The sequence below is a fragment of the Lithobates pipiens genome, unplaced genomic scaffold (assembly GCF_037356315.1).
Source record: "Lithobates pipiens isolate NorthernLeopardFrog02 unplaced genomic scaffold, aLitPip1_a1.2 Scaffold_10, whole genome shotgun sequence".
In the NCBI taxonomy this organism is placed as follows: domain Eukaryota; kingdom Metazoa; phylum Chordata; class Amphibia; order Anura; family Ranidae; genus Lithobates; species Lithobates pipiens.
Window position 1 is genome coordinate 34,029,165 of NW_027507686.1, and position 20,304 is coordinate 34,049,468.

The window sequence follows — 20,304 nt, forward strand, 5'->3', positions numbered from 1 at the left end:
CCCTATACATATCTAACCCTAGCTATAACCCTATTCCTCTATCCCTAGCTATAACCCTATTCCTCTAACTATAACCCTATTCCACTAACCATATCCCACTAACTATAACCCTATTCCTCTAACCATATCCCTCTAACTTTAACCCTATAAATATCTAACCCTAGCTATAACCCTATACCTCTCTCCCTAGCTATAACCCTATTTCTCTAACTATAACCCTATTCCTCTAACTATAACCCTATTCCTCTAACCCTAGCTTTAACCCTATTTCTCTAATCCTAGCTATAATCATATTCCTATAAACCTATTCCTCTAACCCTACATCTCTAACCCTAGCTATAACCCCATTCCTCTAACCCTAGCTATAATAACCCTAGCTATAACCATATTGCTCTATCCCTAGCTATAACCCTATTTGTCTAACTCTAAACATAACCCTCCAACCCTAACCCCCACTCAGAGTGTTGGCTGTTCCTCAGATTATAAAATACTCTAAGCCCCCCTCTACACACACACACACACAGTGTATATGAAGCCAACAAACACTAAACACAACAATACACAGAGGGGAGCCATAGAAAATGGTACACATGGCTGCAAATGACAATACACACAGCTTCTTGTTATATAAATATATATTTTAGCATTTCTTAGAAGAATATTACAGCTTTAGAATTAAATGGCATCACTTTTCTGATGCCACACCTTTCAGGTAATACACCCAGTAGATGCCCTGGGCGTTGCCAGTGGCACGAGGGCATGACACCACAAGTCTTCCAGCCACTGGGGCTTTGCTGCCTCCTGGTGGGGCCTCATATGACACAGTGATGTGGTGGGTCTTCTTGGGGCGTACAGCCTCGCACTGTTTGGCGGTGAAAGCTGGAGGGTCTGTTTGAAAACTGAAGGTTGTCGGCTGCAAGAAAACGTTTTTAAAAGGGATGGATATGTTGGAGCCGGAACGAATCTGGATGGGGCCCTGAGGCTTGGGGGCCAATGCTGAGCCAAAAAGTGGAATGGTGTAATCGCCTCCCAGTGGAGAAGAAATGAACAGGATGGCGCGAGACTCTCCCAGCTGAATCGGCTCATATGTCACCTCCATGCTGACCTCCGATCCACCCTGCGAGCCTGGAGCCGCCATAACCAGCTTATCAACGTGGAAATCTGTGTTATCGACCTGTGGAGAGGATGCAGCGAGGCATCAGCCAGATAATCACATACAGGGCTGATTTTTTTTATCTTTACCAGTAGGCTGGTGCAACCTATCTGGGGTTGTCACTCACCTTACAGCTGTACTCCGTCTTCTGGCGGGTGTAATTAATGAACCTGGCACTCAGTGTCTGACTAGAGCCAAGCATCGTCCGGAAGTAAACAGGTTTTTCGGACACAGCTGGTGTAGCTTTCAGGAGAAGATCATACTGAAATAAACCAAGGTCCGCGCTCTGTAGGGTCAGCCGCCCTGTGCTCTCTCCTGACTTCAGTGGCTGGTACTCGAACATCAAGGTGCCCTAGAATACAGCAAAAGACTTACAAAGAGGAACAGTGATATGCTTAATGTATGGAGGAGGGACTGGATATAAAGGGTATTATAGTTCCAGGTACATTAATTATGGAAAGCTCTAAGATCCCTTTAGGACACTGAGGTCTATATGAGCCTGCCTTATAGAGAATACTATGATCACCCAGGTTACTGAGGACTATATGGACCTGGCTTTAGAGAGTTCTATGATCCCCCAGGATACTGAGGTCTATATAGCCCCCGCCATGGAGAGAATTATGATCCCTCATGACATTGAGGTCTATATAGGCCTTGCTATGGAGAGTACTATGATCCCTCAGGAAATTAGGTCTATCCACCTATCCACCATAACATTGTGACCACTGACAGGTAATGTGAATAACATTGATTATCTTGTTCCAGTAGCACCAGTTCCAGTGGGATATATTAGGCAGCAAGTGAACATGTTGTCCATGAAATTGATGTGTAGATCAAAGAAAAAATGGCAAGTGTAAGGATTTGAGTGACTTTGACAAGGGCTACAACCAAAAGCTCCTACACTGTACACGTGAGCATCAGAACTGGACCACAGAGCAATGTAAAAAAGGTGTCTTTTAAGGTGCTGACATGGCCTCCAAATTATCCAGATCTCAATCCAACTGGGAATCTGTGGGATGTGCTGGAAAAACAAGCTTGATCCATGGAGGTCCTACCTTGCAATTTACAGGACTTAAAATGATCTGCTACTGACAGCTTGGTAGAAGATACCACAGCATACCTTCAGAGGTCTAGTGGAGTCCATGCCTCAACGGGTCAGGGCAGGTCATAACAGCAAAAGGGGGATCTACTCAATATTAGGTGGGTTGTCATAATGTTATGGCTGAGTGGTATACAGTCCTGTCTATGCAGAGTACTATAATCGCTCAGGAAACTGAGATTTATACAAGCCTGGCTGTGGTAAACAATATGATCCCCCAGAACATGGAGGGTTATAGGGATCTGGTTGTGGAGAACACTAAGAATCCTCAGGATACTGAGGTTTATAAAGGCCTGTCTATAAAGACTAATATGATCCTCCAGGGCACTGAGATCTATATAGGTCTGTCTAGGGAGAGCACTATGATCCCCTGGGCACTGAGAACAGTGGAGAATAATATGATCTCTAGTATATTGATAATTGATTTAAATACAACACAATGGCCCTTCTTCTGCTTGTAGTTTAAGCAACCATTGATTCTGATGAGTTTTAACTTTGATGGGTGATTTTTATGGACCTTCTGGCTAGGGAGAGGTCATACGATGAAACAAGATATGGAGGACAATGTAGACCTGGCTATCAATGAATGCTATATATATTGGCCTGGCTGTGGAGAATATTACGATCCACCAGAACACAGAGGACTACAGGGGCCTGGTTATGAAAAGTACTGTGATCCCCCAGTATACTGAGGTCTACAGCATATAGGCCTGGCTGAGAAGTGCTATGATCTCCTATGACACTGAGTTCTTTATAGGCCTGATGATTTGTACATTTATTTTGCATTATTTGCAAAGTTACTATATCAGGAATTTACTTCATAAGTCAGTGGTTCAAAACACTCCACATTAGAACAGCGCCACTTCTACTCTCCCAGGAAATTAGGTCTATATAGTCCTGTCTATGGAAAGCAGTATGATCTCCGAGGACACTGAGGATTATATATGCCTGGCTATGAGGAGTACTATAATCCCCCAGGACACTGAGGTATATATGGGCATGGCTTTGAAGAGTATTATCCCTCAGGACATTGAGGTTTAAATATAGGCCTGGCTATGAAGAGTACTATGATCCACCAGAACAATGAGGTCTATATAGTCCTGTCTATGGACAATACTATGATCTCCCTGGACACTGAGGTCTACATAGGACAGGCTATGAAAAATACTGATTCCCCAGGATACAGGGGACTGTATGGGCCTGACTTTGCAGAATATTATGATTCCCCAGGACACTGAGGTCTATATATAGGCCTGGCTATGGACAACACTACGATCCCCCAAGAGACCAATGACTATGTAAAGAGGGGGTGGTGAAGTTGGAAGAGCCAAGTTATCTCACACTGTTAGTGTGTGTAAAGAGAGAGATGAGTCCTACAGAAATCTTACCTCAGATTGGGCAGGCACAGTGATCTGCGGGGGGAGATTAATTTCCGGCACTCTGCAGTCGGTGGTGAAAGTTACTGGCACAGATAGCGGATTCTCTACTGTTAGAGTGGCTGCAGTGCTTTGGCGCACCGGAGTCACTAGCTCTATGGTACTGATGACACCAGGCGGCGTAGATTTGAAAGTGACATTGTAGAAGAGGTATTCCTGGGTTGTCTCATTCCGGAAAGTCACCTGAAGATAAGAGATGGAAAATTGAAATACCCAATAAAGTTTTTTCCCAAAATATTATTGTCTAAGTATGACAGAACAAGGTGTGTGCGTTCTTCACCGCTGACTGCTACACAGACACAGCTGGCATCGTGTTACTTGGTATCTGTGATTACGGTAATTAAAATGAGGGTTTGATGGGAAGCATTTTTGCAATCATCAACTCTTGTTAGTTGAGGATCAATGCCTGTAGGACAGCTTTTGTTTCTCAGCGTTCATTCTCTGAAGCCTTGGAGCACTTCCATCCATCTACACTCCACTGTCACCTTCTTCTCCAGCTTGCGACTCCTCACAGCCCAAATCACAGCAAAAACTATTTACACACTGCTCTAATTATACTGTTCAGGTACCTTGTGAATCAGCAAGTCAGAATCTCGGTGGACGTTGAGGCTCCTATGTCTCTGTGTCACTCACCTTAGCAGTGAAGGTGCCTTCCTTGTGAGAGTGAAAGTTCAGCTTGTAGTCCCTCTTGGCAGAGCTTGGCACTTCCAGGTAATCCAGACCTTTAATGCTGGTGGCAGCATCAAGACGCTCTGGCTTCACCATTTCAATAAGGACACGAAACCTGAGGATGACAAAAACATGAGCAAGGACAGGAAACTGGAACAGGATGATACATTCTGAGTTGTGTGTTAAAGCTATGAAGAGCTATATGATCACATGCATACTGTAAGGCCTATAAAGTCCTGGCTGTGTAGTGCTATAATCACCTGGGACACTGTGAGGCCTATGTAATCCTAGCTATACAGAGTACCTTGCCCTCTCAGGACACTGTGAGGTCTAAATTGTCCAGGTTATGGAAAGTAAAATGATCCCCCAGGACACTGGAGTCTATAAAGGCCTGGTATAAACTCCTCTCCTTCCTGCCAGCTGCTGCAGGCACACAGGGTGATTGTTTCAGCATGAAGAGAGGAGGAGGGGCCAGTAAATATGCCATATGTATCAGCTCCTTCCTTTTCTAATAAACACAGTATGCGATCAGTACCAATCACTCACTGTGTTAAGTAAACTATGTTTACTATGCTTCAGTTTGTGAATGAACAGGGAGCCTCTGTACAGAGCTGCAGTGCAGATGAGGCTGAAGAAAAAGAATTGAGGATCTACATCCTCAATTGCTTTCTCTGTTTCAAAAGTGAAACTTCTGGGTGCTGTTTATACCCCTGCTATTAGATTTCAAAAATTTTTATGTATTATTATCAAAAATATGTTTTGATATATTCAGGGGGCCTGTCAGACTGGCTGTACGAGGCTCCATATTTACTAACAGCAACCCTGTCCCCAGACACTGAGGTCTGCACAGGCCTAGCTGTGGAGAATACTATGATCCCTGTGATGGGAGTCACTTTGGGCGGGGGTGCTTGTGGAACACAGCTTACCTTAGAGAGGTCGGGAAACTCGTTTTTAAGCTCCCCAGACCACTCTTATGTGTAAGTTACCTTGTGTCTATTAGAGGCACAGGGTGATCGAGAAAATGATGGATAACTACTTAACGGACACTGAGAGTGTGGTTTAAATTACTTCAAATGGGACAGAAATATTTATCAACAAAATCCCTTAAGAAATCTATGAAGATAAATGAATTATACTGTATCAGACTGTGAGACTCCTAGCAGATGTTAATATAATCAGCAAGCCACCTGGTGCTGGTCATCTCTTGCTATATTCTGTTTATTAAGGTGTTATGTGTTATTCTCTTAGGTATGCCTCTCCCATTGTTATCTGTTCTGCCTGTCTTCTATGTGTTTATACTTGTAATAATGTGTATTGTACAGTATTTTGTATCCAGGGTTGTAGGTGCCAGGCAGTTTGGTCATCTAGGCTGGTTTAAGTGACCAGTTAATTAGATCATGTTAAAGGGATTGTAAGGTCTCAATGTTTTTCACCTTAAAGTGGAGTTCCACCCCAAAAAATGTATTAATGTGCTTAAAAAAAAAAAAAAAAAAAAACATTTTCAAGCTAATTTCTAAATGGCTGTTGCTAGGGGATCCCTCGTAGTCTGCCTTCTTCAATGCCTGGGCTCCTGACGTCACTTCTCTTGGCTTAGGAAGGGAGATCACCTCTTCCCCCTCCCTCTAGGCGATCATCTGGGACACATGACAGGTCCCAGATGATTGTGCAGCCAGTCGCGGCGTGCGGCTCGCACATGTGCAGTGGGCCCACAGTTAAAATGCCGGCGCCGTCGAGCGGAGGGGGAGACGAGCGGGGCTTCGATCCCCTGCATCGCTGGACCCTGGGACAGGTAAATGTCAGATTATTAAAAGTCAGCAGCTGCAGTATTTGTAGCTGCTGACTTAAAAAAAAAAATAATATATATATATATATATATATATATATATATATATATATATATATTTTTGGAAACACTGCTTTAATGCATTCTATGCATTAAGGTGAAAGACCTTCTTTGCTGCAGTTGCCCCCAAACCCCCCGGGCCCCCCCCCCCTCCGACAGTTTTTATTACCTGAGCCCATCCGCTCCAGCGATGTGCATGAGCCCAGTGGCTCCAGCTGCTATCTGTCCTCATTGGACAGATTGATAGCAGCAGGAGCCATTGGCTCCCGCTGCTGTTAATCAAACTAAGTGACATTGGAGTGGGGCTGAGTCCTGCTGTCTGCGTCAATGGATGCAGCAGCGAGACTCGGGAATGCATCTGCACGGGTGCCCCCATGGAAAGCGGCTCTCCATGGGGGCACCCAATATAGTTGAGGAGCCAGGAGTGCCTGCAGTCCACCCCAGAAGGGCTGCTCTGTGCAAAACCCTTGCACAGAGCAGGTAAGTAGAACAAAAAAAAAATCACAATTACAATTGGCGGCACAGTGGTGTAGTGGGTAGCACTCTCACCTAGCATTAAAAAGGGTTGCTGGTTTGAATCCCAATCACGACACTACCTGCCTGGAGCTTGCATGTTCTCCCTGTGCCTGCGTGGGTTTCCTCTGGGTACTCCGGCTTCCTCCCACACTCCAAAGACATACAGGTAGGTTAATTGGCTTCTGTCCCAAATTGGCCCTAGTATATGAATGGGGACCTTGGATTGTGGGCTCCTTGAGGGTAGGGACCGATGTGAGTGTACAATGTACAGAGATAGGGACAATTGTAGACACTCACTCAGGTTGAACTGGATGGACTGGTGTCTTTATTCAACCTTACTAACTATGTAACTATGTAACAATCACTTTAATTATATCACTATTAGTTGCTAGAGGTGAATTAGCATAGTTTATGTTGGCTGTTTCTTAGTTATTCATTTTATTCCTGTTTACAATTTCCTTTGCACATGATAATGTAATCAGGCTCACCTGACCTGGTGCGGTATATAACTTCTGTGTGAGTTTTCAATAAACATTTCCAGTTCTAATAAAAGCTATTGTCAGCTAGTCTTGTATGGTCTCATATAATATCTGGTTCCTATGAACATACAGGAGGAAGCGGTATACTGACGGAAAAAACACCAAAGTTGGGTGCTGGACGGTTCTGCCACAATCCCCCAGCACACTTGGCACAATACAGGCTTGGCTGTGAAAAGCACTTTGTTTTCCCAGGACACTTAAGTCTCAGAAGAAAGAGAAATATAGAGGCCTGGCTGTCGAGAATAATATGATCCCACAGGGCACTGAGGACTATATGGGCCTGGTTATGACGAGTGCTATGATTTCCCAGGGCATTGAGGTCTATATAAAGGTATGGCTATGGAGAGTACTATGATCTGCCAGGGCACTGAGATCTATGGAGGCCTGACTATGAAGAGAATTATGATCCTCCAGGGCACTGAGGACTATACTGGCCTGGCTGTTAAGGGAAGTTATACAACTAATTATCTGGCTTTTCACCTTTGGGCTTTGCGCAGCCAGTTGCTGACGGTCAACAGTTCAGTGTATGACGTCTTACACGGCACTTCTCTGACAATCGTTCCAGAAGATCTTGGTGGATCGGCTATTCCATGTAGAACATACAGTAACCCTCTCCCATCAGACAGTGGGAAGAAGATTGAGCCCTGAAAGTTCAAGAAGAAAACAAACTTAGCATCATCAGTCTGAAATACACTATAATACTGCTCATGGAGCTGCCCACGCCAATCTGACACAGTACCGTAATCGAACTGTGCCATTCTCCAAATGTTTACCTGGTGCTTCTTCCCCTCAGGGCTCATGACCAGTGGGTGGTAGGTGATCTCATAGGGTTTGTTCTGCTGGTGGGCTTCCACTGTTATAGTCTCTGGACCCCTCCAGTATTCGCCATCAATGATGGGATGCAGATTCCATGTCTCATTGGTCTTGTTTGACAGATTGATGCTTTGAGTCTGTTTACTTCGTACTTGGCATTGAAAGTTCACTACCTGCAGAAAAATTATATTTGAAGGTCATAGGCAAGGGTGGCTGGGGAGCTGGAAAATGTACTCACTGAGACATTCAGCGAAGCATTCACATGTTACACAGAATAATGATCTACAGGAGATGTATCACAAAAATAGGCAAACCAACCTAAACCAAACACAGCAGCTCCAAGTAAAATGATGAAATATCTTGTTTCCTAATTTGTATAGCAATGCCATACTCCACAGTGTTGTACAATACTGACCAAGTAACATTAGTCTCTGCACCAGAGAAGCTTGTCCCACCTAAGTAAGACAATACACTATCACTGGTGGAAACCCCAAACTCCAATGCTGTAAGCACCAACAACTAAGCTACCCTATGACCTGTGCGATAATATATCAGCACACACTGGGTGAGGTAGGTGGGCATTACCTACCTCTTTGGTGGATTGCAACTCCACACAGGATCCGAACAGAGTAAGAGTTAGTGTTTTGTTCCCTTCAATGAGGCAGGGTAGATTCTCATAGTGAATATCCGTGCGGATTTCTCGGGGGTGAAAGATGACATCAAAGGTGACCTCGCTGCCTGCCGTGATGTAACCAGACACTGGAGAGATGGAAAAGTCTGGCTGGAACTTCTTAATGTCCCACTGAAACCTGAGAATAAATGAGACGTTAAAGTGGATGTGTCTTGTGATAGGTATTCTTCCTATCATAGTGTTGCACAGTACCTGGCTCCCAGCTCTCCACTGTTGCTCAGGACGATCCGACGTGTGGCCTGACTCTGCAGCACCACAGCTCCAAATGTGACGTATTCCTGGTCCAGGCTCAGCTCCAGGCCCTGGCCGCTGCCACGTACCACCAGGAGAGAACGCACTGCACCTTCACACTCCATCACCACCTCCTCTGCGAATGGAGCAATGCGACTGCGAGGGGAGAACTGCAGCTCCAGCTTACATTCCCCACCATGGGCAGGAATCGTCACCACTGAGCTGGGGGACAAGCTGAGAACCTGCAGAGGACGACATATATAGTATAGAAAGTATGTATACATAGAGAGTCTGTATTCACCTGGAGGAAAACTGTAGTGTAGAATGATGTGTCCCCATATTCAGTGTATAAGCACAGGTGGGCACACCATCCTTGTGTACTATTATTGTACGGCTGTGGCAGTATTATACGCAGGGGCGGACTGACAACTCATGGGGCCCCCGGGCAATAGGAGATTATGGGGCCCCTGGGCAATAGAAGATTATGGTGAGCCCCCAGGCAATAGGAGATTATGGGGCCCCCCACACAGTATACACACACACACACACGGGATACATACACAGAATACACATACACACACTGAAAAGGTACTGGAGAGGCAGGGCAGCTATAATTTTGGGATTTAAAAAAAAACACAGATTTTTACATACTGTCCCTGGTTTTATTGAGGCTGGCATCCCTGATGGGGCCCCCTAGTGGCAAGGGGCCCTCGGGCAGTGCCAGAGTTCCCGAATGGTCAGTCTGCCCCTGATTATATGTGTACACTATAATGGCTGTGTGCTATCAATATATGGATGTGGCAGTATTATACGTGTACCATATCATAGCTGTGTACTATCCATGTATGGATGTCCCAGTATTATACATGTACCCCCCTATCATAGCTGTGTACTATCCATGTATGGATGTCGCAATATTATATGTGTACCCTATCATAGATGTGTACTATCAATGTATGGATGTGGCAGTATTATATGTGCACACTATCATAGCTGTGTACTATCAATATATGGATGTGGCAGTTTTATACGTGTACCCTGTCAAAGCTGTGTACTATGTATGTATGGATGTCACAGTATTATATGTGTACCCTATCATAGCGGTGTGCTATCAATGTATAGATGTGGCAGTATTATATGTGTACCCTATCATAGCAGTTCATTATTAGTGGCTGTGGCGGTATTACATGTCCTGTGGATGTGCGGTGTTGCATGACATACTGTACCTTAGGGTCCTGCAGTGCGGGGACACTGGCAGTCAGATTTAGGCTACAGGTGACTGGGGCTGCACTCCTATTTACTACACTGATGTTCTTCTTCACTGTCTGACCAATGCTGACTGCACCAAAGTTTGTCACTTTATATTTGGGATCTGCGACTTCAACCTGCGAGAAACACAAATATTTGCTCATCATCTTAGAAGTGAGGTTTGATGGAGGATTTGCAGGTCTCATCAGTGTGGTACACAGATTCCATACCTTCATTTCGATCCCCTGGCCTCGGAGACAAAGATCCTGTGTGGAATGACCATTCAGCTGAAAGACAACCATCTCCTGGTACAAGATCGCCGCCCGGGGATAGAAGGTGATGGGGACCTCCATCTTGCCACCAGGGGGGAGCACATCTGAGGAGAACTCAACCACCATGTGGGCCGTGTTACTGTACAGACAGTCAATGCTACCAAGGAAGAAAGACAAAGTGTCACATGACAAGGCAACCAGACTCCTGCCAGACCCACGGCCTTCCACTCCAGTCTACAGTAGCCACCAACTGGTCATGCTTTCCACCTCTGCTCACACAATCAAAAAATGGCAGCTTCTACACTCAAATGTGCTTCTACCTGAAAGGTGCCAAATGTGACACCGGAGGGGGGGAAGGTTTCCGAAAAGTGGAGGTTCAATTTTTGTGTGAACCTCCGCTTTAAGTCAACTATTTAGAAGAGAAAAACTGACAGCAGTTGAACTACAGCCTGATAAGATAATATTCCTTGAGGGTAATAAACCAACCATTGTCAAGAATAAGTGTTAAAACTTCCTATACTGGTGGTTTAAAAGTAATTATGTGGAATATGGGAAAGCTATGTACATTAATTAAGGTCTGCTTGTGCCCTCATTAAAACTGTTAAAATACACTGAATAAGAGAACACTGATGTGTATGTATGTATGTATGTATGTATTAGTAATCAGACAATATTGAATAAAGCTGTTAGCTTTGTGTATATCTATCTATATCTATCTATCTATATATATATATATATTTATATTTATTTATTTATTTATTTTAATAATAAAGTACCCTTTTGTAAAACCAATATATGAATACATACATATAGGATTGTATAGTGGAAAACTATAAGACATAACACATAAAGGTGGGGTTGTTGCAAGTTCATTTTCCCAAAGTCATAAATCTGTTATCCTTGAGTTGGTGAATTCTTATCAGGACAAGGAGGGTTTGATTTAACATGACTGGGTGTCTACACAAGTATTTTAATGGGGGCATAACCATAGACAAAAACAGTTATACATCATTTTAATAAACATATAGGAATTCTGGGAATTAATAATTTTGTCTGGTTGTATGACAGGTGTCAGATTTATGGTTAGTTACATTAACGTAGATCTTAGCAACCAATCATGCTGTACCTATTATGCTTGCATTGTAAGAAACTGTATAAATTAGACCTGCATCTTGTAATATTTTGAACATAAACTTGTATGTTCCCAGGTGTTAATAAACCTGCATTACTGATGTCATGCCTGATTCGATACGTCATTATTTTACTTCAAGGCCAGGACGCTGAGGTTTTTGTGTTCAGTCTCAGCATATTGATACATGTTGTCATGGCTCTGTCATTGTAATAATAAGTGGATTTTGTGTCATTGTGATGGCCGATGGCATCAGTGTCATTGTGGAGGTCAATGGATTTGGTGCCATTTGTGTGGCATTCAGTGGATTTGGTGGACATAGGACAAAATTTGCAAAACGTCTAGGGGTATGAATATTTTTTCAACGCACTCTATATTAATAGTGAAAAATGGGGTGAAATTACTGCGCTTACCATAGGTAGTGGAATATAGGAAAGCAGCTACACTGCAATGGACAAAATGAAATGGATATATAGGAAAAATATGTAGCACTAATAACTAAACATGTGAACGTGCATATGTATGTGGAAAAATGCATAAACATAAAAATATATGTAAAATTCTTGTAGAAACAGGTGACAGATGTCACACAATCTACTTATACATATAAATAGTGACTCAATATTAAAGTGCAACAGTGCAATAATTGACAAAATGAATGTAAACAGAGAATAATGTCACTGAAAATTGAAATAAGGAGCTAGGTTATATCAAAGGTCTTTTGGATTGTCCACACTCTGAATCTGACTGAACAAAGTGAAATCGAGTTCTAGGGCAGACAGCATCAAGTGAACCAATGGCTGGTAATAATACACCCGGAATAGTGCGTCCTTCACCAACGGTAGGGGATGGGTACGCTTACCAGAAGATGTGGACCCACATGCCAGCGACAGCGAGTCAACCAAGCATGGGACGAAGGGAACCAGAACTTTGGGATGTGTCACAGGAAGGTCCTAGCAATGTCCTCAAGGATCTCGTCCAATGGATGTGCAGGGAACCAGAACCTTGGAGCAGGTCACCGAAGGATCGTGGTGATACCCTTACAGGATCTCATCCAATGAATTTGCAAACATAGGGATCATAAAAACAAAGAATGCCTCCTCATGTAGGTAAAAACCGGATGGATTTGTTGATAAAATGGTACAAGCATCATGATGTGATCACAAATTTAAAAAAAAGGCAACGTGGAGAACTAGGCTAGCAAATCCGACACGTTTCGTCCCACTTCAACTGGGGTATCAGCCTGCCCTCGCACATTGCTCAGATTGCGAGCAACACGGTTAATGAGCGTTTCACAATACAAGCAATTATTTTTTTAAATCCTGATTCGGTTTGCGAGTGTTGTCTCGTAAAACGAGCAGGATTCAAGCCTCTGCAGTGTGCATTTGGCCAGCGGTGCGGGGGAGCCGAGCGGTCTCCGAGTATTTCCAAGTCTCTCCGGCGCCCCCACCACCTCTGGCCACATGCGGTAATGCATGCAATAGAAGTCAATCTGGTACAAATTATCTCCTTTTACATTGACTTCTATGGGGAAACTCGCTTTGATATGCGAGTGCTTTGGATTACAAGCATTCTCCTGGAACGGATTATGCTCATAATCCAAGGTTCCACTGGATATATAGAATAGCAAAATAAGTACTGGACCAATCAATAATCTGAATGGCGTAGCCCCGCTCCCGTCACCTGCTTCAACAGGCATGGCATCTCGCGTGAGTTTCACACCTCGTTCTGATGTAAAAAACCAGAGAGACATCAATCGCGCGACTCCACGTGTGCCCTCCAGATATCAATCCAGTGTGATCAGCAGGGTCACTCAAGAGTCATATCTCGCTATGGGGTCAGGGAACCAAGAGACACAGATCACGTGACTCCGTAGATGACCTCCAAGCCTCACTCTAGTATGGCCAGCAATATCAACATGCTCAGCTCTGACACCTACTGCGCCAAGCCTCAAGTTGAGTGTGAGTCAAGCCTCGGCTTGACGAGATGACTGCAAAGAGAGACACATAATAAGTCAATCATGGTGTATAATACCCGACTGGCAATGTAAGAAACGTAAGAAATAAAAATAAAAAGTTATATAAAAAAAGTTTGCACAGATCTACCAGTGGAAGAGAAGGATGTCACCCACGGGATCATCTAAAGTACACACTACTTCAAGTTTACAGTGAACAGTAAAAACTCAATGATAGTTAGAATGAAGGGCGATATATAAAAATGGAAGTGAATAAAACAAAACTAATATCTAAAATATTAGGCTTGGTTAATGAAAGCATTTATATCCCAGTTGACATTCATGCCCAACAGCAAATAGCATTTTAATTCGTGTATCCAGAATGTTTCTTTGTCTAAGACTGGAATCTCCTCTCCAGTTAGGGACAAATGTATCTATAATCTGGAATTGGGTTCCAGAAGGGTCTTTATTATGAAATTTCAAATAGTGCCGAGGGACGCTGTGATTATAACGACCTTGACTAGCATTAACAAAGGTCATATTAATCACACCAAAGTTCCGGTTACCTACCTTCCATGCTTGGTTGACTCGCTGCCACTGGCATGTGGGTCCACATCTTCTCCATCTTCTCGTAAGAGTACCCCTCCCCTACCCTTGGTGGAGGACACACTATCCTGTGTGTTTAGTTACCAGCCATTGGTTCACTTGATGCTGTCTGCCCTAGAACTCGATTCCACTTTCTTCAGTTTGATTCAGAATGTGGACAATCCAGCAGACTTTTGATATAACCTGGCTCCTTATTTAAATTTTCAGTGACATTATTCTCTGTTTATATTCATTTTGTCATTTATTGCACTGTTGCAATTTAATATTGAGTCACTATTTATATGTCTAAGTAGATTGTGGGACATCTGTCACCTGTTTCTACAAGAATTTTACATACATTTTTTCATGTTATGTTTATGCATTTTTCCACATATGCATGTTCACATGTTTAGTTGTTAGCGCTACATTTTCTTCCACTGTATATTAATACTCCATGAGGAAGGGACCTGGGAGTTCTATACTAAAATGAAAAAAAATCATATAATATAGGTTTAAAGCTTCTGTTACGTTTGTGCGGCTGGTGGAGGAATTACTGAGTAGAGTGTTGTCTCACAAGATCGCACATTTAGATTGAGCACTATTAGAATTGTGTACTGAAGATTTTGGAAGAGCATACCGTACTTTGAATCTGTGGACTTATGCACTGGACACTTTTTGATCACTTTGAATAGTAATTATTGTAGCACAAAGTAATATTTTATGGACTAGTATATACACTGTTGTTTTCTTTGCACATCATTTATGTATTTATTGTCTGGGTTATTATTTGTGGTCACAGATAGATTAATTAGTTTTCTTTATATTTTTTGCTATATTTGCACAAGATAATAAATTGAGAGATTTGAACAGCACTTTAATATAAGAGCACATAGCCAACAGTGCTGTAATATTTTTTTATAGTTCAATCCTATGCTGCGTACACACGGTCAGATTTTCAGACGGGAAATGTTGGATGTGAGCGTTTTGTCAGAAAGTCTGACTGTGTGTATGCTCCATCGAACATTGCTGTCGGTCTTTCCGCAAACAAATGTTTGCTAGCAGATTCTAAAATTTTCCGCCAACAAAACATTGTTGGCGGAAAGTCCGAACGTGTGTACACAAGTCTGTCGCATAAAAGTTCACGCATGCTCGGAATCAAGCAGAAGGAGCCGCACTGGCTATTGAACTTCCTTTTTCTCGGATCATCGTACGTCTTGTATGTCACCGCGTTCTCACATTCGGAATTGTTGGCCAACACTTGTGTGACCGTGTGTATGCAAGACAAGTTTGAGCCAACAACCTTTGAATAAAAATACACAGTTTTGTTGGCGGAAAGTCTGATCATGTGTACGCGGCATTAGAATATTAGCTAATTTTCAAATATAGCAGCTTTGAAGGTAAGTTTTTCTTGAGGTGCGGGCATAGTACTTGAAAGGTTGCTGGATTCTGTATCATTTTGGTGATTGGTAGATCAGGTGTCAATATGAAGTTCAGTGGATTTGTTGCCATCGTGGTAATCAGTGAATTCACCACAATGATACCGGTCAGTGTATTTTTGTCATTGTGGCAGTCAGTGGATTTGGTGTCAATGTGGAGTTCAGTGATTTCCGTGTCATTGTGGTGGTCTGAGTATTTGGTGTCATTGTGACAGTCAGCGGCTTCTGTATCATTGTGGCGGTTGGCGAATTTAGTGTCGGTGGATTTATTGTCATTGGATTTGGTGTCATTGTGGCAGTCAGAGAATAAGGTTTTGGGGTATTTCAGCTCACCTGACATTTCGGTCATCCTTGTTAGTGATGAAGAGTGATTTCCTGACCGGTTTCATCCCATCATGGAAGATGAAGCAATGTCCAAAGTTACATTCTGTAAAAGATAAGTGGATCCCGGGACGCACTGCACCTCCTTTTATCTGGCACGTTAGCATCGGCCCGTTCACTATCTGTAAGATGGCAGAATACACATTATTATATGGTGGATGATCTTAGTCTGCCTGTATACTGCCAGGACCAGAGGTTAATGTGTCATGCAATGGCACCCTATACCGCACACAGGTATGAAGATGGAAAACCTGATGGCCGAATTCCATGATACTCAAGACTAATACAGTACAATATGGAGCCCCTGAGTTTCCTTCATGGACATGCTGGTATTTAAGTCCCTCACCTTCTCCTGACTCTGAAGGCCCCAAGTTTTTTCTACAAGGACTCACAACCATGGTCCATATAACATTATATGAGCCAGTGAGCCAGTTAGAGTCCCACTAGGGACTATGATGCAGGGTCTGGCCCACTGCACATTCCCAGCATCTCAATACCTTCACTGGTCTCTGATTCCTGCTGATTCAACAATATTTACTTGTTCAGGTCACAGGACAACTGACTGCTATGTGATCGACAGCAAATCCCCATTCAGAACTTACATGGATAATAGGTCATACCTGGATAACTAGCTGGGTATCTTTGATCATGCATCTCTTGGTAGGATAGAAGGTCAGGGAAGTCTGGGCTTGTCCTCCAGGCAGCACACACCCACTGCTTGCAGTTAGGCTCAGGTACTCCTGCAGCACTCGTGGTGTGGACAGCGTGCAGCTGAAGTTAAAGGGGAACTTTCCATTATTAATGATGTGGAACTGTAGAGTGGAGCTGTCGTTAATATCCACCTATGGATCAAAGACAAACATAATTAGTGACAAGTAGAACATTCGGGTGTAGAGAGGGGCAGCACTGAGGTCTCTGTCAGGCCCCCTAAAAAATAATGCAGAACTACAGCTATTCCCTGTGTTTGCCATATAACAGGTTATTACCTGTCCCAGGTCAATCTCATTGGGATTCTGGGCAGACAGGGTTGTGACTGTACCGGTGTTGTCCTGGCACTGTATGAAGACTTCTGTGGTGTGGCTGTCAGCTTTCACATTTAGATATAGCGGCTCTGTCTTGGTCTTGATGTCACAGATTAGGTTGAAGTTGACCTCTCCGATTTGTGATGGCTTGAACTGGATGCAGATGGGAAACCTGACAGCACAGAGATGTAATCAGTGTCACAATGGTTTTTGGGGAGGCTGGGACTGAGGGGTAGGCAGGGATGGCGGCTCCCTTGGGCACTTCAGAAGGAGGGGGGGGGGGGGGTTGTGCCAAAAGAACAAGACCTGCGAACTAAAGCTGGATACACACTATACAATTTTCTTTAGATGTTTCTTCAGATTTACCAAAACCATTTAATGTGAGGTAAAAACCTAAACACTTTCAATTTGTATGCAATCAGGCAGGTCCTTGTACTACATAGTTGAAGGTAAATCTAAAGGAAATTTAACAATAAAAGTTGTATAGTGTATATCCAGCTTTGGTTTCTCAAGTAGTTCACATCTTGTGTGTGTGTGTATGTGTGTGTAGTGCACTTTGGTTTTTTCACCTTGGGTGCTAAAAGACCTTGTACCATTACTGGAGCGAAGGCAGATTCATGTTAGGTATGGGCGCAGAGACATACTGCCTGGGGAGCTGCACATAATGAGGGGGGGACGGGCAATTAGAATGCAGGGACCTTTTCTGAGTGAGGGTACAGCTGGTGACTGGTGAGGTGGGCACACAGAGGCACAACATACTGCAGTATAATTGTGGGTGCTCAACTGAGGAGCTACAATAAGATAAATGACAATGGCAAGTCCCTCGTCTGCACAGGATGATCTGTTGCCATTCATTATGTATATTGGAACATTACACCTGGCTCTAAAATTATGAGGAATTGTGTGTGTCTGTTAGTGTGGGTGACAATATGTGGCATATACAGGAGCAGCACGCTGTGATCGCAGAGTCACCAGAGGACAGAACAAACAGGTGCTATCTTTACCTGCCCAGTGGAGGGACAGCTCCTTCCTGCGGTTTCACCGATAGACTCTGGCCGCGACTCTCTGAGAAACAAGAATGCTCCCGGAAGCAGAAGCTGAGCGCCTTCTTCTCATTATTAATGAGGTAGACGGATTCCTCGACTTCCTGACCTGTCCGCAGGAACAGAAAACGAGGAAGAAAATTCATCAACAAAAAGCAAATACACTAAACACCAATGACGAACACATGCAGATTTATATCAAAGAGAAACTCTTCAAAGAAAGTGTGCTAAAAGACAAGGAGGGTAATCAGTGATGATATCACTGACGGTGGAGCTTCTCTTTCTGGCTATGACCTGCCCAGCTTTAATGATTCCACACACACAGGTCCTAATTTTTAACTCTTCTGCATGTGTATGACTGTTTGTCGTTTTTGGAAGAACAAGGCTCATCGAGAAATAGATTTCCTTAAATTTTTCACGTCTGGGCATTGAACATAATGGATGGCACTCAGTATGGAGAAAACTCCATAATGACTGGTCAGGACATTGGGAGGTCACCTACCAGTCAGCAGAGATCGGAAGTTGAGGTGGGACCGGTCCAGGGACACAGAAGGTTCTAGAGCTTTTCCAACCAGCAGGAATGGGACGGAGATGTTCTGCTCAGGGATTGTGAAGGACCAGAAGGACTCACTGATGTCCAGGACTTGAGGGACAAACTCAAATGTGACCTGAGGACAAATCAAGTCAAATGTTATTGAATGGTGGTATCAAGTAGTGAATGGAGGGCCGAATTCTGCCTGTAGCGCTCGGGCCATGTGTATGACCACCAACATCTGTGGTTGCAGAGTTCTGCGTTATTTTATTTTTTTATGATTTAATAAAGCTTTTAAGCAGCTGCAAGCACATGAAAAAACAAATATAGCAAGAAAAAAACTGCGCTGGACAATAAACTAAACTAAATAACAGCAACACCACGTGAGATACACATAATAATAATAACAACAAAATCAAAAAAGGTTGCGCTCTAAAATTAACCTTAAAAGTGATCAGTGAATATGTATTATGAGCAAGAAATAAATCTCATATAATACAATCTCATATCCTGTAACAAATTCCTGTGAAAAGAAACATTTCCTGTGGGAAAAAAGATTTTTCTAATAAAAAATAACATGACAGCTTGTGACGATTTCCACAGTTGCAGTGACTTTGCTGGACAAATCCAACCACTGAGTAAAGTGTGCGCTTACCAGCTGTAAGAACTTTAATGCCTGTGGCTATTGCTCAGCCAGGGCCTTTTCCTCAGTTTGTTTTGCCAAACGATCTGGTCATCGCCTCTTATGGAAGGGTCCCCCGGTCTGGGTTGTGTCAGTGCAATCCTCCACTAACGAGTGATATTGCAAAAGGATGATGATGCAAATTCTTACAGCTGGTAAGCGCACACTTTACTCAGTGGTGGAATTTATCCAGCAAAGTCACTGCAACTGTGGAACTTGTCATAAGCTGTCACTAAATTATTTACAGATTTTGGACACTTATTTGTTATTTTTTATTAGAAAAATCTTTTTTTCCCACAGGAAATGTTTCTTTTCACATGAATTTGTTATTTCAGTTACAGGATATGAGATTGTATTATATGAAATGTATTTCTTACTCATAATACATATTCACTGATCACTTTTAAGGTTAATTTTGGAGTGCAACCTTTTTTTGATTTTGTTATATGAAAAAACAAAACCTGTCATAAATGAGATAAGTAGGCTACCTTTCCTGCCCACCTACCCCGATACACCTTCCCTCTTCCTTAAACATTAGTGACACGACTTCTATCTTCTGCCAGGATTCACTGGTACCATGAAACCTACCCACGCCCTCCCAATACACTGGCACCATGACCATTATTCCTCCCTTGAAACACTGGTGCCATTACATTCACCCCCCCCATACCCCATACACTGGCACCATGACATCTAACCCCTCCCATGATGCACTGGTACCATAACCCCCCCATGATACCTACACCCCCCACCAATACACTAGTACCATAAAACCCCCATTCTTCAATAGGCTGGTGGCAGAACACCTATTCCTCCCTTGATACATTGTTGCCAAAACCTACCTCTACCTTCTTCTCTGGCTGGATCAGCCCCTGCTCATTCAGACAGCGGAAGGATGGAGGGTATTGGATAGTTGGGGGATCCTCACATGTCCAAAGGAAGGAGTAAGGACTGTTGGTGGGATTAACAATACTGAAGCTCCTAATAAGATGCAATAAAACAAAATGTTTATTTATTTATTTATTTATTT

General features: G+C 43.2%; 1 protein-coding gene across 3 annotated transcripts in view; it reads right to left on the reverse strand.

Moving 5' to 3' along the window:
- Window positions 1-617: 617 nt before the first annotated feature.
- HYDIN (HYDIN axonemal central pair apparatus protein) overlaps window positions 618-20,304 on the reverse strand; it is a 141,844-nt gene continuing 122,157 nt past the window's right edge. For 2 of the 3 annotated variants that reach the window (XM_077453565.1, XM_077453550.1), the window contains 16 exons: window positions 20,117-20,255; window positions 18,563-18,728; window positions 18,022-18,169; window positions 16,982-17,189; window positions 16,616-16,837; window positions 15,948-16,117; window positions 10,469-10,667; window positions 10,217-10,375; window positions 8,952-9,232; window positions 8,654-8,877; window positions 8,029-8,237; window positions 7,736-7,899; window positions 4,322-4,472; window positions 3,641-3,871; window positions 1,281-1,505; window positions 618-1,174 (listed from right to left, as the gene is read on the reverse strand). In XM_077453565.1, coding sequence (XP_077309691.1) covers window positions 686-1,174; window positions 1,281-1,505; window positions 3,641-3,871; window positions 4,322-4,472; window positions 7,736-7,899; window positions 8,029-8,237; window positions 8,654-8,877; window positions 8,952-9,232; window positions 10,217-10,375; window positions 10,469-10,667; window positions 15,948-16,117; window positions 16,616-16,837; window positions 16,982-17,189; window positions 18,022-18,169; window positions 18,563-18,728; window positions 20,117-20,255 — 3,385 coding nt within the window. In that variant the 3' untranslated portion in view covers window positions 618-685. Of the gene's footprint in view, window positions 1,175-1,280; window positions 1,506-3,640; window positions 3,872-4,321; window positions 4,473-7,735; window positions 7,900-8,028; window positions 8,242-8,653; window positions 8,878-8,951; window positions 9,233-10,216; window positions 10,376-10,468; window positions 10,668-15,947; window positions 16,118-16,615; window positions 16,838-16,981; window positions 17,190-18,021; window positions 18,170-18,562; window positions 18,729-20,116; window positions 20,256-20,304 lie in introns of all 3 variants that reach the window. The other variant, XM_077453559.1, reaches the window with a different exon arrangement.